A 20,617-nucleotide genomic window follows, 5' to 3' on the forward strand; every position below is an offset into this window, starting at 1 on the left:
AGGAACACTCCAGTAGAATTCGCCACACTGCTCCCTTCCTTGAAAGACCAACGTCCCGTTGGCCTAAGCCAAATCCCATGTGGATGGGTCCATCCACCATGAGGGGTTCTTCCGCCGAGCATCTCTCCCATCCCGAGCTGCTCCTTGCCGCGGGTTGCTGATGGATGACGGGGGCGGCTCTGCATCCGCTGGGTCTGAGCCCCCACCTTTTGACGTCACCGCTGTTTCCATTCGTGGCCAGGGAGGGCAGATCTGTGAACCCAGTGTCAATGTGGTGCTGTACAAGATTGGTGCAGCCACACTCCAGATCACTCGAAGCAAAGAGGTGTCTGTTCTCTATCAGCAGGTTCCGTACCTGCTCCCCTCCATGCACTTTTGGGCCAGTTCTTCCAGTGCAGAGGCAGTTTATGGTGATGTACCTTCCCATGGCCCTGAAGCCAAGCACAAGATTCGTGGTCCACCTTTATTGCCCCCCGGATTGCTGCGTACAGTAATGGCATCCAGCACTTGGTTGCCAACCTCCAGCTGTGGACCGGCCGCCCGTACCACCGCACCAATGGCTCTCAAAGCATCCAGTCCAAGGTTACAGCCCTCTCGTATGTTTGCTAGCCAAAATTCTTGCTGTACCTCCATTTCTCCCATCTTAAGGGTCCGTTTACTTCTCCCCTCCATTCTAGCACACTGACCTGTAACTGTCTCCATCTTTACTTCTGTCTGCATCCACTGTACTTCTTCTGCTAGGACCCCTGGCCTCACCAAGCTGATGGTGGATCCGGTGTCGACCAGGGCAATGCAGGTTTTGCCATTCAGCTGACAGGAGACATAGAGGCTGAAGCCAGTGCCAATCCGTCCAACGACTCTGGGACTGTTACTCCGCGGGGGGAGGTTGTGTGGGCGGGTCAGTCCCCCTCTAGGCCGACCCTTGGTCGTTTCCCGGTTCAGAAGAGGCGGCTACTTGGGTGACAGGCCTCCGTACTCGTTGGTAGAAGCGTCTGTTTGTCTTCTGACACTCCTTTCTTTGGTGCCCTGGTTTCCCACAGCCCCAGCACAGAAATGGCTCTGCTCATCTTGCTGCCTGGACGGATGTGCGTGGCTCCTCCTCACTTTCCTGCAGTGCCCACACATCATGGTGCAGTGTTGGGGCCGCTCCTTTTTCCACCACAATGGCCCCCACCTCCTCTGCCCTATGCAGCGCCTCTTCAATGGTGAGTGGCTTTGCCAGCTGCGCCTGGTGGCTGTAAAGCCCGTAGGAAGGAATCCAGGGCCAGGCATTGGATGGCAGATTGGCGCATATCAGGATATGCACGGCTCACCAGGTGTTGAATGTCAGCCACCAGGGTACCCAACTTCTCCCGGCCGTGTCTCTGTCTTGAATGGAGTTGATCCCGGAGGCTAATCAGCGATTGGGTGTTGCCAAACCGGCGACCCAGGGCAGTGGTTAGCGCCCCCAGTGATATCTCTCCAGCTGCCAAGTCTAGGAGTGCCTGCCTTACTTCTCCCTCCAGGGCTGCTACTAGGTTGACTACTTGCTGGTTTTCTGTCCATCTCATCACCCTAGCAATCAGGTTGAACTGAGCAAGGAATCCCTCCCAGCTGGAGCTCCCATCGTAGCGCCCCAGCTTCACTGAGGGAGTGTTTGGGCTTGGCCAAGGGTCGGTACAGTTGGTGAGTCTTGTACTGGAACCATATCTGCAAGGTGTGTTCAACTCTACAGTAGTGGCAGATGGGGCAGTGAGTAACTTGGGTTGAAGTTCCCTATCTGTAGATCGTGTCGAGCTTGCTGCTGATGTTTCCCCCTGGTGACACACTCTCCAATCGTGCCCAACTTGCTCCTGATGGCCGCCGCTGGTGGCTCTCTCCCCACAGATCATGTCCAACTTGCTTCTGGTGGCTTCCCCATGGCTTGGAAGAGCTGGCTGTTTTTCGTCGCACGGTCGGGAAAGGACGCGGCGGGGACTCCCCATTGGGCTCGCTCTGAAACAGAAGAAATTTTCCATTTCCTTGGGACTCCGCCCCTCGGACACTACCCAGCGCGTCTACCGCACTCAGGGGTGGGCACAGGTCTCCCCTTCCTGAGGCCGCACTGCGCTGCTCCCATCTGGCAGAGAGAGCAGACCTCTGATCTCCTTTTCGAGAGCAGCGATTTCCATACGCTCACCGGCCAACTTTCAGTTACGCCCTTCGGCCAACGTTTGCTGTCTAGAGAAGTCCATCCCACTTCTGACACCAATGTGGTCAAATAATGGACTTCTCAGCCAACCTTTCAGAGTTAACAAGCAAGCTTTTAATGACCGCAAGCCAAACTAGTCATAACAGACACAAGTTCGTATTGGTCTCAGCTTATCTTCTTTTCTTGGCCACAGAAGCGACCTTATCTATTTGCCTACTCTTTACACTCATGGTGGGAAATAGCATGTTGTCTAATACAACTTCTCTCATAACGTCCCCATTACCTTCTACCACATCCCCGCTATTTGTAACAGATATGCCCGTTTTTAACATGTTCAATATCCCACAACATAACCAAAACATTGATACTTCAGTTGCATCGTGAGTAATATGCAAATGAACCCCCTGACTTCGAGCAGGAACACTCCAGTAGAATTCGCTTAATTTGATGACCAGGGCTTGCAATTAACACTTAATCTCAGTCAAAATTAGGCTGTGGCTGAGAAGACTGTAAATTCTACTATATAATTTCGCATTTTTCACTGCAAATTAATAACATCCACAGCTGGAACTCTGAATCAGCAACACTGTGTGTAGTTCATGATAATGTGAATTTCATACCCCGTTTATCTGAGTTACAGGGAAAGGCACATTTTGACGTGATGAGGGGAGAAAATTACAGTAAAATAGGAGCAGATTTCATGTTTGCACAACAACTAGGCTGATATCATTAACCCTGAGCAAACCAGAAAAGCAACAGGACAAAAAATACTCACCCTGCCATGCAGGTACAATTGGCTGAGGACGTAGTTCTCGGGTTTGTTTATGATGACCCATGCCTCGTACATAGCCGTCTTGTGTCCTTGTCTTTGACTTGGCAAGACTTCGGATTTCAGGACACAAAACTCAGAGTCTATGTCATGGTATTTTACATTTCGTACATGACCACAGACAACATAGTTGTAAGCATCCAGTGACTTGTATGCCCGCAACTTCTCACTTGTGTATACGCTCGGTTTCTCCACCAAATATGTATATATATCTGGCCACTGGATATTAGGCCACTTAGTAACGTCTTCCACCCACTCGGTAATACCACACGGATCTGGAAGTCGGTTGCCGTTCGCCAAAATTAATTTATTCAGGTAACTTTCGCGATCTTTTGTCATTAATCCCCTTGCATAGTTTGACAAACTAGCTAACTCCGCCATACTTCCGTTGCCTAAATGTGCGCGCATCCACACCTACGTCATCACTGTTTACAAACAGTAAAAGGGTCTAGTAATTATCAGCAGGGCTTGCTGAACGCTTTTCTACTGCTTGAAGCAAAGTAAAGGTTGCCCCCAACTCTTATTCTCTAGATTAGGGGTGGGACAACATACCAATACGGGAATAAATTGTATTACTTCCTCTTGCGATAAGTTATCGATACACTGGCGCCAAATATTGATATGTTTATATACATATGTAGGAGCTCTCAACAGATTCCCCCACCAATTTGACTTACTAGAGTCACTACTTCATGACTCATCATGGTGGCGCGTATCTAATGAATGAGGGTAAACTTGTGGCGAAGACGAAGAAACTCACAGGGGGAAATGGCGGACAGCAGGAGAAAGCAAATCAGAGGCACTGTCATCTTTCAAGTCAAAAGTCTAGGCCCACTTTGGCTTTTACAATACTGATGGGACAAACAAAATCGATAAAGACCACGCGATACGCAAGAACTGTCTTGTGAAGGTTAAGTACAGGGGCAACACCACGAACATGCATAGCCACCTTGTTCGTCATCATCCTGATCTCATCGTGGAGAAAACGGCTAACGTAACCACAACTGGAAGTCATCCATCCATCCATCCATTATCCAAACCACTTATCCTGCTCTCAGGGTAGCCTGTGATAAATATATGTTTAAAAGCTTCCTTTAACATCCCTGAGGGCTACTAGTATTACTAAGTCTATTGCTGGGTTTATTTGCAAGGACCTTTGCCCATACAGTGTAGTTGAAAATGAAGGTTTTTGCCGAATGCTTCAAACACTGGAACCAAGATCACATACCGAGTCGAAAACATTTCACTGAAAAAGCTTTTCCAGCATTGTATTTAGAGAGCAAAGGTGTGTGTTTTTTAATATGCGTTTATTTTTTGAGACAGAAACTTATTTTTTTGCATTAATGTATTTGTTTTCTTTTAGTTTTCTGTAAAGTTAATTTACACAAATTGGAAGTATTTTAGTGAGGCATAGTTGTATCCTTCCTTTAAACATTTTAACCCCAGAACTGTTCTGCTTTCTGGCAGTTTGACCTTTTACCAGTTTATGGCTATTTCACATTGGAACGATTGCACACGTGGACATGGACAAGTTGCAGTCAGAGTGTGTGTGTGTGTGTGTGTGTGTGTTAAAGAGGCACTAAGGTAAGACTCTATGCACTTTGTTGTACATCGTTTCATTTCAGTTGTCAAATTCTGTGAAACTGACGCCAAATTTCAGTGAATACATAATTCCTGCTTTTTGCCTTTTTAGGGGTGTCTTTTCTTCTTCAGTTACACAGATAGCATGATGTATCGAGTTTCCCGGAATCGCTGTATTGCGATACCATCGTTATCGTGGGCAACGTATTGTGATAGTATGGTATCGTGAGTTGCGCTGATTCCCACCACTACTCCAGATGTACACATTCAGAAAACAGGAGTTGTGTTGGGTGAGTTTTTGTTAGCTTGCATTCGCCGCCCTTAGAAAACAATGCAGTGATCACACAGAACAACATTTTTAAAAATGGCAGATGTTAGTTAACATACTATGTATCTGCTATCTTTCTATTTGAATGTCTCTTACTGTGATGGGTTTGTTGTTGCTGAATGACAGGTCAGAGTTCATGTAAAATTAAATATAGCACCTTTGAAATTACACACACACATGACTGCAATTATCATGGTGACAGTCTCAGTGTAAAAGGTTTAATCCAATAGAATTCGTGCATTTCATGTTTTACAAAAACCAAAAGTTATCAAATGTTCAAAATGATCATACACAAAGACCTTAGGATGATTAATATTTTTACCCAAGATTCATCTTACTTTTGTGGCATCAACAGTTTTGTAATTTGTCTTTTTTTCGATTTCCATACTATGCATCCATGTTCTCACCTTGGGGTCCTCGCAGCTTCCTTCCAGGCTGATGCCACAGCTCAGCACAAGTATCTTGTACACTTGAATGATGTCATATGCAATAACCACGCTACCTGCCTGACCATCGATTGGCCGTCCCAGACAGGCCTTGACCTGTTCCAGCCTCTCACTGACTGGCAAGTCAGTGTCCAGCGGAGGAGGGTCCAGACTTGAGGTCAAACCTGTGAGGTAACAGATAAGGTTGGGCAATAATTCAATATCATCATTTATTGTCTTTCCATGGAATCATATCAAAATGAAATTTGGATATTGTCATACTGCAACTTACAATTTTGTTGTCTAAATTAATGACAAAAAGATTCCATTGCCTAACGTTTCATACAAAATTAGGTGTGGAATAGTTGAGGGAGTATTATTTGAAAACTATTTTTGGTTTGATATACTTTACATTACCAAACAAATTGATGAACCTAAGCTTCTTTCTCTTAAACATAGTTTTTCTGCATATGTTACAAAGTACTGTGATAGACAAAAATAACGTGTAAAATTCAACATGATTATCATGATAATATTTTCCATATGCTTAGCACACAAAGTGGAACAAAATCCATCCATCCAGCCATCCATCCACGTGTTGTATTTGTATGTGTGTGTTCTTGTTCAACTGCATTTGTGAGGACCAATTTGAGTTTTTAGCCATAAGAGAGTACGTTTTTGCCAGTCCTCACATCTTCAAGGCTCTATTTCAGGGTTAGAATTTGGTTTTTAGAATTTGGGTAAGTATTAGGATTATTTTAAGGTTAGAGTAAGCGTTGAGATTAGGCATGCAGTTCGGATGATTAAAGTTAGAGTTGGGGAACAAATGGAGTCAGTGAGGGTCCTCACAACTATAAAAAAAAATGTGTGTGTACCTGTACTCTGTTCATGTTGCAGGGATATGTAGTACGCATCTCTTGCTTCCCAACAAACAGACAGTCCAATCAGGTTCAGATCTTCACTGCCCCTCACTGGAAAGCCATCATCCCTAGAGAGCCTCTGGCCAGCTGCTGATGCTGCACACACAACACATGGTTGTTTTGTTGTTTTTTTTTGTTTTTTGTTTTAATTTTTCCGTTTTTCTCCCCAATTGTATCCAGCCAATTACCCCACTTTTGTGAGCCGTCCCGATCTCTGCTCCACCCCCACTGGCGATCCAGGGAGGGCTGCAGACTACCACATACCTCCTCTGATACATGTGGAGTCGCCAGCCACTTCTTTTCACTTGACAGTGAGGAGTTCTGCCAGGGGGATGTAGCGCATGGCCGTGGGAGGATCACGTTATTCCCCCCAGTTCTCCCTCCCCCGAACAGGCACCCCGACCGACCAGAGGAGGTGCTAGTGCAGCGAACAGGACACATACCCACATCCGGCTTCCCACCTGCAGACACGGCCAATTGCGTCTGTAGGGACGCCCAACCAAGCCGGAGGTAACACGGGGATTTGAAACGCCGTTCGTTCCCTGTGTTGGTAGGCACCGAAACAGACCGCCACGCCACCCGGACACCCACACAACACATGGTTTGATGAGGAGACTTGACATAGGCCTAGCTAATGGTGCATTAGAGATGATGGTTATTTGAACTGTTGACATTTTATTGTCAACATGGCAAAACTTAAATCTTAAGGAAAAAAAAGTACCTCTCCTGTGTTTCTCTCCTATTCTCTCCTCCAGCCATGTTCTCTGTTCTCGCCTCCCACAGGCCAGAGCCAGAGAATATCTCTCCTTTGTTTTCCACTCGTTAATGAAAGTGGTGAAGAGACGCCTGTCACTTGCCACATCTATAATGGAAAATGTCCCAGAGCTTCTGGGCGAGAGGGATGAATTTTGGGATAGCCGTAGGGTGAAGACATTATCAGTCAGAGAGGAGTCTAGATCAGAGAGAGGCTGTGGCAGAGGGGACAATGGAGGGGCGTCATCTCGGGCCGTACTGGGAATTAAGTCAGCGCGTGGCACGAGTTTGTCAGAATGTGAAATATAGTCAGATTTTGGTTTTGAGTGTGACTTGGACTTTGGTGAAGTATTTTGTTTCTGCCTCAGCTTGAGTTTGTCATTAAGATCCAGTGCAAATGTAGGCTCCTCCATATCAGCAATCGAGTAAGACAAATGAGTGGGTTTAAGATGGTTGCTGGACTCTGGGCGGGGCTTTGGACATTTTGATGCCACTGATTGACCAGCGGGGAGGGTGGTTGGAATTGATTGGTTGAGTGGCTGGGCACTGACAAGTGACTGAATAGAAGAAATAGTTCGTTTGACTCTAGGGGTCACAGGCGCCGTTTCCTGCGTAGGAGGAATAAGGTCATTAGCAGAACCTGGTCTCTCCCCCTCTGTCTCTTGGCTGTTGTCTCCCCCAGTCTCTTGTCTTAAAGGTTGTTTCTCTCTAGAGCAAACCTCATCAGAAGTAGAGTGTATGACCCGTTGTGCCACCTTTTCACACTCTTGCACCAAAGACTTAAGTGTTTCGCTGATATCCATTTGGTTTTTCTTTCCAGCAGCCGTATTTGTGTGAGCAAATGAATTGCTCTGAATAATGTCTTGTGAGGGTTGGTCAGATATGCTAGGCCAACGGTCAAAGATGTCTTGTAGTCCAGGGCTGCACTGGACTGGACTCCAGCATGTGTTTTGGAAGTGTGAATATTTTTCCATATTCAACATAAGATTTCTTTCGTCTTTCTCTCCCCTCGCTTCCTTACTTGCTTTTCCTACTTCTTTTTCACTGTCCCCCTCTCTAACCATCTTTATTTCCATCTCATTTTTTCTCTCTGTGCCGTTTCTTCCCTTCTCAGAGCTGACATTTACTCCTTCAATGTTATTTGGTGCATCATTGGTTAGTTTCACTTTGTTTGTGTTGCCTTGGTCATCATTGTCCCTGTGGTATTGCTTTGGCAACTTGATGGAGGAATGGATGAATCTTGCTGGTTCTGTGTGACTGGGTTTTGGTTGGCAAGATGATACCTGTTGGTTTGTCGGAATATAGTCTGTTCTGGGTTGATGGACTTCCCCCCTGTTGAGATCTTGTTCATTTTTCGATCTCTCTGCTTGTCTGAGCAAGCTTTGCCTCGCCAGAAAGTGCTCATCGACCAACAATGAGTCACCCCATTCTGATAGATTACAGAAGGACTCGCCCCATTGGACAGCCTCCTGCTCCTCCTCCGCCTGGTTAGCTGGTAGCTCACTGCAATGTCTGTCCCGAGGTAACTGGGGGTGTTGTTCATCTCTAATGTCGTGGTTAACCAAACCCTCTTTGTCCGAGTGTTCAGGATCCTGGTCTGTGCTCACAGAATCCAATAGGGAGTGGTCATACAGGCTATCAAACAGGAAACTACTGCTCCTGTTTGGACTCTCAGAAGTGACTTGATTGGGTTCTGGTGTACCTACAGCCTCGTTGTCGTGAACATCTTCTTTATCGTCACCGACATTACCACCTGGTCTAGGAGAGATCTGTGGAAGGGACAGCCTTGGCTATTAAATCTCACAACATAATAAATACCTTGTGTGTTTACAAATTACATCAATCTGTATTGTATAAATCAACTAAGAACAAGATATTTATGGCAACCATAGTTTAAGTAAATCACTATGAACCATTAGTATTTGGTGTTCGTAAAATATTTGAGTGATGTTATGATTTAAACGAAGAAATTACCTGAGGATTGGGAAATAATATACTTTAATGCAACATATCAAACTATCAAAACAAGGTTTAAACTGCTCAAATGAAAGTGGATGATGCAAATTAGATAACTCCCTCCTTGCTCAATGTCTTTGATAACAGGGATCCAGAAGTTTTGCAAAAGTATTGGAAGAAAAAAGAAAGTTAATACAATAGAATGTTTCCATCATAATACTCTTTTAGTTATTTCTTTGTATCCTTGGAATATTTCAAGAAAACCAAATTTTTCAAGCAGTAATATTTAGATGATCTGTCTCCTAAGCCTTCTCCAGACCAAACGCACAATAACGCTGCTGTGGGGAAAAAACAGATGTACCAAAAATAGCAAATGGGTGAAAGATCTCTAGTTGTCTGGCGAAGAAAGGTGAAGGAAATCCAGGGACATTTCTACAAATCTGAGACCAATATGTAGCGACCACGGATGACCCGTTAGCAAAGGGCTAGCGAGTCTATTTATCCATGCACGTTACAAATACATAAAGTAAGTTGTTGGAAAGAATTCTGTGCTTTCTCATTGTATGATTTTAAAATAACATTTTGTACCTTATCACTGTTACTGTGATTTGCAGAGTGTAAAACGATGTTTCGAGTTTCAATGTTAAGTTGCTGTCATTTGGAAACCTATATTTTGTAAGGTCCTCATAAGCAATTTTTTTCTTACATTTTAAACATGACTAAAACCTCCATAAATATATTTTCAATGAAAAATGTTTTTTCTTGATCAATTTGTTTGGTTGTGTAGCAAGCAGGTCATACCTCTTGGCTGCTGTTCAGGATAAGCTCCATCTGGCTGTCTGTGAGAGAAATGCTGAATCTGGGACAAGTGTTGTCTGGGGAGACACAGGTGTGCTGGTGGTTGTGTTTGCTGTGTTGAATTTTCGTGGCATCACATTTTGTCAGATTTCCCGTTTCATCCTCTGATACTGGCCTGTTTCCTTCACTGTATGTACCATCCTGCAGCTCTATATAGGCTTCTCCTATTCCCTCCTCTCTCATCTCTTCCACCCTCCATTCATCTATACCCCCATTGTTCCCATCTCTGTGTTTGCCTGCAATGATTCTCTCTGTCTGAGTGTCCAATTCAAAGCTGTCATCAAAACATTCCTCCTCTTGACTATTTCCCTCTTTGTCCCACTCTCCTATAAACAGTTCGGGAGATGAAAACTTATCCACTTCCAGTCCTTCTGTCCTTTGTCGCTTGGCATCGGGAGAGAATGAGGGAGCTGGGACAGGAGATGGGGGTTGAGAACATGGGAGTGAAAGCAGTGATGCATCTGTGTTTTGGGTAACGGGTAAGGTGGGCAGAGCGCCTAGAGCTTGAGCGGGAGCAGGAGAAGTGGTAGACACCCAAGGGGCCAAGTGGGAGGCTGGAGCTGCAGTTACGGCAACTACTGCAGGAAGCGACGGTGCTGATGTCTGCACATTTGCTAACTTTTCTTGCCAACTTTTCTCAGATTGAATGGATTGGAGTACTTTGCTGAGCACTCTGGAGTGTTTAACCTTGCCTGGCTGCACGGGGGATGCACTGGGCCCTGAGGTGTCATTTAGTGTCCTGCTGGAAACAGCGTTCAATTCCTCTGCCCGGGATATCGGGACTCTGAACCGGGGAGGGAGCATAGGAGAAGATGAGGGTTGAGGAAGAGTCTGAGGTTGAGACAGTTGGCTGGATAGTATTTTGGCAAATTCCTGTGTCAGGCCTCTTTCAAAAACAGAAGGAATTTCTTCATGGCCCTGTTGCCTGGCTGAGAGCATCTTTTCATTTCTCCTCCCCTCTTCCTGCTCATCCATTTGTTTGGTTTTATTCTCTCCTTGTCCTAATCTCTTCATCCTTTCTGTCCTTTCTTTCTCATCTGAATATTCATCATCACTTGCTGTGGGCGGCCTTTGACTTCTCTTATTTTTCAGGTTGGCCTCTGTCCCCCTCTCCCCTGGCCTCTCTTTACTGAACTGACCTCTTACCGTCCCACCCCTATCCTTCCTTGGCTGATTCTGCTGATCTAATTTTACACCTCTCTCTTCAAGCTCTCTCTTTCCTTGCTCTTTCTTGGCTTCTTGATGACTGACTACTTTTCTATTCCCAGTTTCCCTATCAGCCTGTTCCTCCCGAACACCACCTTTAAGCTGCTCAATATATCTGTCTACTTTTTTATTGAACTGGCCAGGATTGTTTTGGTTTCCAGAGATGTGTCTTTGCATTTCATGTGAGTTGTTAGATGACCCACAAGCGGGATCCGAGCGTCTGTTACAATTGTCTTCACAGTTGTTATTGGAGGAGGTCCCATCAGGGAGTGTCTTTGGGTCCCACTGCACTCCTAATTGGGCCAGGTCTTCCTGGAGGAGAAGCCTGGCTTCAGACACTATCTCACTGGCTGCTTCTCGTTCAGTCAGGGCGCGACCTTCATTGACCCAGACACATCTCAGGCTCCGTCGCTCAGCTGCTTCCACCTCACTCTCATCCACCGCACGTTTAGAGCTGAGGAAGGACAGTACCACATTAGACTTTTGTCACACCAAAGCTGGGGGTAATACAAAGGGCCAGTGCTTGGCAGTTGAAAATATACATTGAAGGTTATGGCATTTTAACCTGTCACCTTTTACTGTGCTTAAAAGTCAGACGTCAGGGCTTTCTACCTTTTTGCATGTTTAACCCTGTTAAGTTCACTAACGTTAACAGTCACCTGTTATGCAATTATAAAGCGGTGGAAACACATGACACTTGTCTTTTTCTTTCTACTTGATATAACTTTTTCTCTGTAAACGGGGAAAAGGGTAGCCTTGCAAAGCCAGCCTGCATCTTGTGTGCCCAGCTATGTTCACAATGAGATTCAATGAGCAAAGCAAAATTAGTGGGGTGACTTTGTGAGGCTAGCCAAAGGGTAGAATTTCAAGAAGAGATCTTTCATACGAAGGACTAATGTCTTGTTGTGTAAGTTGATGGTGATTAAAAACCAAGGTTTGCATCAGAAGCTCAAGTGAACATGTGAATATTGTTATAATTCCTTGGTGCATTCAGTCTTGCAATCAATCTCGCCTTTTCCCTCCAACTTGTTCTCTCTCACACAAACATATACCTCTTGAAGGGGACAGCTTTCCTCAGGGCCTTCTCCACCTCAGATACAGTAGCCCTGGCTAGTTCAGCCACAGTACAGAGACCTTGTGCATAGAGTACTCTTGCTCGCGTTGCATTTAAGAGAGACACCCTGACTAGGTCGACAAGCTCCCGCTGGACTCCAAAGCTTAGCCTGGTCTGGTATTGAGACAACAGCAGTTCCATGTTGTTCCAGCCCAGACGCTTACAGAACACTGTCACCATACCTACAAAATGACAAGGGGACTTTGTAAATTGAGGTCTATTTTTTGGTGTTGGGTGTTTATTGGCCATATTTGTGAACAGAATTCACATATATGAATTGAAAAAATTAAACCACTCCTTGAAATTTACTTCAAACTTGCACAACTAGAAATCATACTCGGGTACTCAAAATCTGCCACACCTGCACAGACATCTATAGGTCTTGAATATTTCTTTTTAATAGTCAACAATTCAAAATTTATAAATATACTGAAATATAAATATATAAATATTCGGTAACACTTTAGTATGGGGAACGTAGTCACAATTAATTAGGTGCTTATTAACATGCAAATTAGCAACATATTGGCTCTTAATTGGTCATTATTACGTACTCATTAATGCCTTATTCTGCATGGCCTTATTATACAACCAGTAAGCCATTAACTATGAGTTTTCCCTCTATAACCTCAGAATTATTGCTTATTAGTAGTACGATCTCAATATGCTTTGCTTAGTATGGACTATATAAGGTGGTAGTACCACAAGAAGAGTTATTCTCCCTTACTAACACTTAATGAATATGGTCTGTTCTTACATAACAAAACACAAAACTACAAGTGTTAACAGTGTTAAATTACTGTAAGTTAAGTTTTTGTTACTTAGAATATGTTCCCCATACTAAAGTGACATCTTGATCATTACTAATTCACTAGTAATTAAGTTTTTTTATGTTCCCCATACTAAAGTGTTACCAAATATTCTTAACTCATTGGAAAGTACCGCAGATTACCCAGCAGTTCAATTCTCCATTAGATATTTTACCTTGAAACAGTGAGCCATCTTGACCAAGGGAAGTTAAAATCTCCCTTTATACATAAACTACACACTCAAATACACCCAATCATGTACCTGCATATGTAGAGGCAGACTGTTGTAAAGACTGTAACTGCCCACGACTGCAGTTATATTTGGAGGCTACCACCGTCAAAGGCTCCTCATTTACCAGATCCTGGAGTACAAGAGTGGTGAAAAACCTATTAGGAGATAGGGAAAAGAAACTTAATGACAAAATGGTCCTTTCATCAGTAAGTCATCTGTTCTTTCAACAAAAGATAACACAAATCATCAGTGGATTGTACGCATATGTTTCCTTTTCCACTCCTTATTTATGAGTCTTATTTTACATACTGTGCAGTCTACAGATAGTCGGTAAATAGAAAAAGTATGACTGTAATCACTATTATATTGCCAGTTAAAAACACAAAGCACATGTAAACAGCCAAGGATATTTTGAAGTACGTAATCTTAAAGGTCCCTCTCTCGGACTTTCCCTTTGTAGGACTGGAGTTACATCATGTATTACCTAAAGAATTGTCAACTCCCTTAAAACTAAAACGGAAAGAAAAAAAATCCACTGGCTAGCATTTAATACTGTGAACACTAAATATTGTATACTTTGCATAAATCTTCCTATAAATGTTAGAAAATATAGAATATTTTTATATCCCTTACCGTTTATGAATAGCCATCTGTCTATGCTGCTTCTCAGTCTTGGTAATAAGTTGGCCACTGACGGAGCGAACGAGGAAGCCTTCCTGAACTCCCACCAGCTCTGCCACTCTCTTCATAGAGGATGGCAGCTGCTCCCACAAAAAGAAGAACTGGTGCCAATCTATTGTGGTCCACTCGGTGTATACTGGTGTGATCTGCAGGGGACAACCTGGTTGAACTGTATAGCTGTGCTGAATGTGTGCATGTATTGCTAACATTTTAAAAAGGAGTGGTGCGACTTTCTGATGTCTGAAGGATGGATCTATTGAGTAACTGAGGCCACTACTGTTCGGTCCTTGAGAGGGTTTTACAAATAGAACTAGGAACTGGTAATGATTAGGGTTAATGTTAGACTGGCAATGGTTAGGGAACAAATGTAGTCAACATGAACTCCTCGCAAGTAATGAAAACTGTGTGTTTGTGTGTGTGTGTGTACACATGTATGTAGGTACCAGGTAAAGTATATGCAAGTCATTCTCCAATACGAAGCCCTTCATAGCCCGCTGGAGATCAGCAAATATTCCCAATGCTTCAGGGGGGGAGAGGGAGGAGGAAAGGGTGGCAGCACCCAGATGGGTAGGGCAGTACTGCTCCTCTAGGTATGGTGAGACAAGAGAGAATTACAGGGAAAGTGGAATGAAACTTATCTTTTTTCTAATCTACTACTACTACTTTTTACCTATATACAGTGCATATGGAAAGTATTCACACCCCTTCACTTTCCCCACATTTTGTTATGTTACAGCCTTATTCCAAAATGGATTAAATTCCTTTTTTTTTCTCATCAATCTACATACAATACCCCATAATGACAAAGCGAAAAAGGTTTTGTAGAAATTTTTGCAAATTTATTAAAAATAAAAAACTGAAATATTGCATGTACATAAGTATTCACACCCTTTACTCAGTACTTGGTTGAGGCACCCTTGGCAGCGATTACAGCCTCAAGTCTTCTTGGGTATGAAGCTACAAGCTTGGCACACCTATATTTGGGGTATTTCTCCCATTCTTCTCTGCAGATCCTCCTGGAGCTCTGTAAGGTTAGATGGGGAGCGTCGCTGCACAGCTATTTTCAGGTCTTTCCAGAGATGTTCAATGGGGTTTAAGTCTGGGCCACTCAAGGACATTCACAGACTTGTCCCGAAGCCACTCCTTCGTTGTCTTGGCTGTGTGCTTAGGGTCGTTGTCGTGTTGAAAGGTAAACCTTCACCCCAGTCTGAGGTCCTGAGCGCTCTGGAGCAGGTTTTCATCAAAGATCTCTCTGTACTTTGCTCCATTCATCTTTCCTCGATCCTGACTAGTCTCCCAGTTCCTGCCGCTGAAAAACATCCCCACAGCATGATGCTGCCACCACCATGCTTCACTGTAGGAATGGTATTAGCAAGGTGATGAGAGGTGCCTGGTTTCCTCCAAACGTGACGTTTGGCATTCAGACCAAACAGTTCAATCTTGGTTTCATCAGACCAGAGAATCTTGTTTGTCATGGTCTGAGAGTTCTTTAGGTGCTTTCTGGCAAACTCCAAGTGGGCGGTCATGTGCCTTTTACTGAGCAAAGGCTTCTGTCTGGCCACTCTACCATAAAGGCCTGATTGGTGGAGTGCTGCAGAGATGGTTGTCCTTCTGGAAGGTTCTCCCATCTCCACAGAGGAACGCTGGAGCACTGTCAGTGACCATCGGGTTCTTGGTCACCTCCCTGACCAAGGCCATTCTCCCCCGATTGCTCAGTTTGGCTGGGCGGCCAGCTCTAGGAAGAGTCCTGGTGGATCCAAACTTCTTCCATTTATGAATGACGGAGACCACTGTGATCTTCGGGACCTTCAAAGCTGTAGAATTTTTTTTTGTACCCTTCCCCAGATCTGTGCCTCGATACAATCCTGTCTCGGAGGTCCACAGACAATTCCTTTGACTTCATGGCTTGGTTTCTGCTCTGACATGCACTGTCAACAGTGGGACCTTATATAGACAGGTGTGTGCCTTTCCAAATCATGTCCAATCAATTCAATTTACTACAGGTGGACTCCAATTAAAATGTAGAAACATCTCAAGGATGATCAGTGGAAACAGGATGAACCTGAGCTCAATTCTGAGTGTCATAGCAAAGGGTGTGAATACTGATGTACATGCAATATTTCAGTTTTTTGTTTTTAATAAATTTGCAAAACTTTCTACAAAACCTTTTTCACTTTGTCATTATGGGGTATTGTGTGTAGATTGATGAGAGAAAAAAAAAGGAATTTAATCCATTTTGGAATAAGGCTGTAACATAACAAAATGTGGGGAAAGTGAAGAGGTGTGAATACTTTCCGGATGCACGGTATATATATATATATATATATATATATATATATATATATATATATATATATATATGCATCCCGAGCATAACCCAAATATATATATATATATATACCGTGCATCCGGAAAGTATTCACACCTCTTCACTTTCCCCACATTTTGTTATGTTACAGCCTTATATATATATATATATATATATATATATATATATATATATAAGCGTTTTTCTTTTCTTCCGGAAACCATCAATGGTGTTGTTGATAAAAGTGCTAAACAAATGTAACACATGTAACAAATGAGGAGCGGAATATTAAGATACATGTAGGAAAAAACTTTAATACATTGCAGTACAAGCTTGTTCTGTGCGTCACGCGAAACAATCTTGTACTGCAATGTATTAAAGTTTTTTCCTACATCTATCTTTATATATATATATAATGTGGCAGGATGAGGAAAAACACAGGAGATGAAGGTGAGTTTGATGTTTATTCCTCAACTCCAAAAACCAAACTGCGGCAGGAACAACCCTGCACCAGCGAGCCCGGGAACGTAAACCACGCCCCCAGCTCACAGTCTGCTGGGTGAGAGGCACAGCCCCAAGTGTCCGCCACACAGCCCCCCCCGAACACCCAGAAGGGACTCCTGGAAAGAAAATCAGTGTCTCACTGGAGGCTTAAGCAGCCAGCCATAACGGCTGCGCCGTCCCTCAGCCGAAACAGTAGGTGAAACACAGACCAATGCTGGCTGAGAAGCAGAATGCTGAACCCTTGAAAACACTGCTGGGGTCCTGGAAGGAGGACGACCCCGACGGGGAACCTGGGCCGGAAACACAACTTCGCCTGCCACCCTATGCGCCGATTTAAGCCTATCAAGCGTAACACGCTCCCTATGCCCACCCATATCCAGCACAAAACCCCTAGCACCCATCTCAAGAACCCGAAATGGGCCGTCGTATGGGGGTTGGAGGGACGAGCAGTGAGCATCATGCCATACAAAAACAAAACGAGCCGACATGAGCTCCGCAGGCACGAACGACTGCGGAAAACAGTGGTGAACGGGGCCTGGAACCCAAGTGCTGTCGGACAAAAAAGGATAAATGGCCGGACGGGGTCGAGGAGCGGAACTCCCAGGCAAAAATTCCCCAGGGACGCGGAACGGCTGACTGAGCACCAGCTCAGTGGGCGACGCGTCGAGGTCCTCCTTAGGAGCCGAATGCATCCCGAGCATAACCCAAAGTAAACGGTCCACCCAGTTACCATCAGAGAGTGCAGCGCTGCCTTGAGCGACCAGTGAAAACGTTCACACAAGCCGTTAGCCTGCGGGTGGCACGCGGTAGTGCGGTGTACCTGCACACCCAAGGATCGCGCAAGTGCCGACCAGAGCTGACACGAACTGGGGGCCCCTGTCTGAGGTGATATCTGACGGAGTGCCAAAACGGGCAACCCAGGAGGAAAGAAATGTGCGTGCAACATCCGAGGATGTTGTGGAGGACAGAGGGACAGCCTCTGGCCACCTGGTGGTCCGATCTACCATTGTGAGCAGGTGCGTAAAACCCTGTGAAGAAGGTAGAGGGCCCACCAGGTCCACATGCATGTGGTCGAAACGTCTGGCCGGGATCGGAAACGGTTCGAGGGGCGATTTAGTGTGCTGGTGGACCTTAGCGCGCTGGCACGCTACACATGCAGCTGCCCACCCTTTGATGTCCTTGCGGAGGCCAGGCCAGACGAACTTGGAACCGACCGACTTCACCGACGCCCGAACTCCAGGGTGCGAGAGGGAGTGAATTGAAAAGTCGACTGCGCCAGGCCACTGGAACAACGGGGCGGGGACATCGCAGAGGAGGGCAGGACTGTCTTCCTGCATCACAGCATCCTCTAGCTTCAGGCCGGTACGCATTGACCTAAGAGCAAGGATGTCCGGGTCGCTGGGCTGGTCGGCAGCCATAGCGGAGAAATCCACACCGAGGTGCACAGGACACACAAGCACACGCGACAGACAATCAGCAACAGGGTTGGACTTCCCGGCCACATGCTGAATGTCCATTGTGAACTCGGAGATTGCCGCTAGGTGGCGCTGCTGACGAGCAGACCACGGCTCAGTCACCTTGGACATGGCAAAAGTCAGAGGTTTATGATCCACATAAGCCATGAATGGGCAACCCTCCAGCAGGAAGCAGAAATGACGGGTTGCAAGGTGCAGTGCTAGCTACTCCTGGTCAAAAACGCTGTACTTGCGCTTGCTATCTCGCAGTTTGCGGCTAAAAAATGCGAGTGGCTGCCACGCATTCGCCACACGCTGTTCAACCACAGCCCCCACGGCTATGTCAGACGCGTCGGTTGTTAAAGCTATGGATGCCGTGGGTGTGGGATGGGCGAGGAGGGCAGTGTTAGCCAGGGCGCACTTAGCTCTGTCAAAGGCCTGGACCCGTTAGGGAGTCCAGTCGACAGGGTTGTTAGCCTTCTTAAGCCGCAGGGCTTCGTAAAGTGGCTGAAGGAGGTGGGCAGCGCGAGGGAGGAAACAGTTATAGAAATTCACCATGCCTAAGAATTCCTGCAATGCCTTAACAGAGACTGGGCGGGGAAATTCCGCCACCGCTTGCACCTTAGAAGGCAACGGGACCGCGCCTTCTGGCGAAATGCGGCTACCCAAGAAGTCAATCACCGGCAGTCCAAACTGACACTTGGCCGGGTTGACTATCAGGCCGTGTTCGTCCAGACGACGGAAAACCTGTTTCAGGTGCGCCAGGTGCTCTTCAGCTGACGGACTGGCCACTAATATGTCGTCGAGATAAACGAACACGAAAGCAAGGTCACGCCACACCGAGTCCATCAGCCTCTGAAAGGTTTGCGCTGCCCCCTTCAAGCCAAAAGGCATGCGCATGAACTCAAAAAGCCCAAATGGGTGATCACTGCGGTCTTGGGCACGTCCTCTGCGCGCACGGGAACCTGATGATAGCCGTGCACCAGGTCCACCTTAGAGAAAATAGTGGTACTTGCCAGGCGTATGGAAAAGTCCTGTATGTGTGGGATGGGATAGCGGTCATTGGCGGTGACGTTGTTCAGGCGGCGAAAGTAGCCGCAAGGCCACCACGACCCATCCGCCTTGGGCACCGTGTGAAGCGGCGAGGCCCACGGGCCGTTGCAGCGCCTCACTATACCCAGATGCTCCATGATGGCGAACTCCTCCTTAGCCGTAGCCAGTTTTACCGCGTCGATGCGCCACACGCACGCAAAAACCGGCGGTCCCACAGTGGGAAGGAAATGTTCTACCCCGTGTTTAGTAACCGCGGTGGAAAAGGCAGGTGTAGTCACCGATGGAAAATCTGCCAGCAAACGCTGAAAAACATCCCCTAATGCTAAAAAGTTAGCGTGTGTTAACGGCCCGACTCCCCGTCTCACACGGAAAAGTGGCGAAAGACACAGCATCAATTAAACGGCGGTTTGCAACATCCACAAGCAGACCATTAGCACACAGAAAATCCGCGCCGATAATAGGAACAGTAATGGCGGCGACTACAAAGGCCCACTCAAAATGGCGCCCGTGGAAAAAAACAGTCACCAACCTTGTGCCAAACATCGCAATGGACGAACCGTTAACTGCACTCAACTGTGGGCCGCCACCTTCGGCTGACCTGTCTGTCTTAGCAGGAGGGAGTAGGCTCTTTTGCGAGCCTGAGTCCACCAGAAACCGTCTTCCTGACATCGAGTCCGTAATGAAGAGCAGCTCACTACGTCCGCCAGCGCCCACAGCTGCTACTAAGCGCTGGCCCTGGAGTTTCCCGGCGCCTCAAACGTGCACGGAGGGACGCAGCGCCTCGCCTTGCCGCCGAACCGCTGGTGGAAGAAACAGAGGCCGCTCCCGCGCCGTCTGCGGGCAGTCACTCCAGCCACCACTGCCGGGTCCGCGTCCTCCGACGCCGGCTGCAGAGGCTCCGATGCCACACTCTGCACAGAGAACCGTCTGGTAGCCAGCAGGACCCGATCGGCCTCCTCAGCCAAACCTTGGCAGTCACCAGCAGCCAGACACGGGGAGTTAGCCAAAGCCGCGCGCACAGGAGACGGAAGCTGGCGCAGGAAAACATGCGGGAAAAGGAATCCGCCTTCGTCCGAGCCTAGCAGCGACAGCATATTGTCCATGAGATCCACAGCCGTCCCGTCGCCCAAACCGGATAGGGAAAGGATTCTATCTGCCCTCTCTGCGGCAGATAGGCTGTACCTCCGGAGCAGAAGATGTTTGAGGGCGACGTATTTACCGTGTTGCGGAGGGGCACGCAACAGCTGCATGGCCAGGCGTGTGGACTGCTGGTCCAGCGCAAATAGTATCTGGAGTCGTCCGCGGAGATTCCGCGCAGGTGGAACAGCGCCTCGACATGCCGGAACCACGAGGCCGGGTCACACTGCCAGAACTCTGGGAGCTTCACAGCTGCGGCGAGAACGGCCGGCTGTGAGAGTTGGGGCGTCGTGGCCGAA

The 20,617-nt window shown here is 46.5% G+C and overlaps 1 protein-coding gene across 1 annotated transcript in view; it reads right to left on the minus strand.

The window, feature by feature from the left end:
• Positions 1–20,617, minus strand: part of polq (polymerase (DNA directed), theta) — a 53,625-nt gene that overhangs the window by 14,411 nt on the left and 18,597 nt on the right. Inside the window, exons 13-20 of the mRNA XM_056280556.1 lie at positions 14,306–14,448; positions 13,815–14,008; positions 13,212–13,336; positions 12,079–12,322; positions 9,764–11,480; positions 6,975–8,775; positions 6,209–6,349; positions 5,316–5,518 (exon numbers count right to left, since the gene is read on the minus strand). Of these exons, the coding sequence (XP_056136531.1) occupies positions 5,316–5,518; positions 6,209–6,349; positions 6,975–8,775; positions 9,764–11,480; positions 12,079–12,322; positions 13,212–13,336; positions 13,815–14,008; positions 14,306–14,448 (4,568 nt within the window). The remainder of the gene's footprint in view (positions 1–5,315; positions 5,519–6,208; positions 6,350–6,974; positions 8,776–9,763; positions 11,481–12,078; positions 12,323–13,211; positions 13,337–13,814; positions 14,009–14,305; positions 14,449–20,617) is intronic.

Source organism: Lampris incognitus, chromosome 5, assembly GCF_029633865.1.
Source record: "Lampris incognitus isolate fLamInc1 chromosome 5, fLamInc1.hap2, whole genome shotgun sequence".
Classification (NCBI taxonomy): domain Eukaryota; kingdom Metazoa; phylum Chordata; class Actinopteri; order Lampriformes; family Lampridae; genus Lampris; species Lampris incognitus.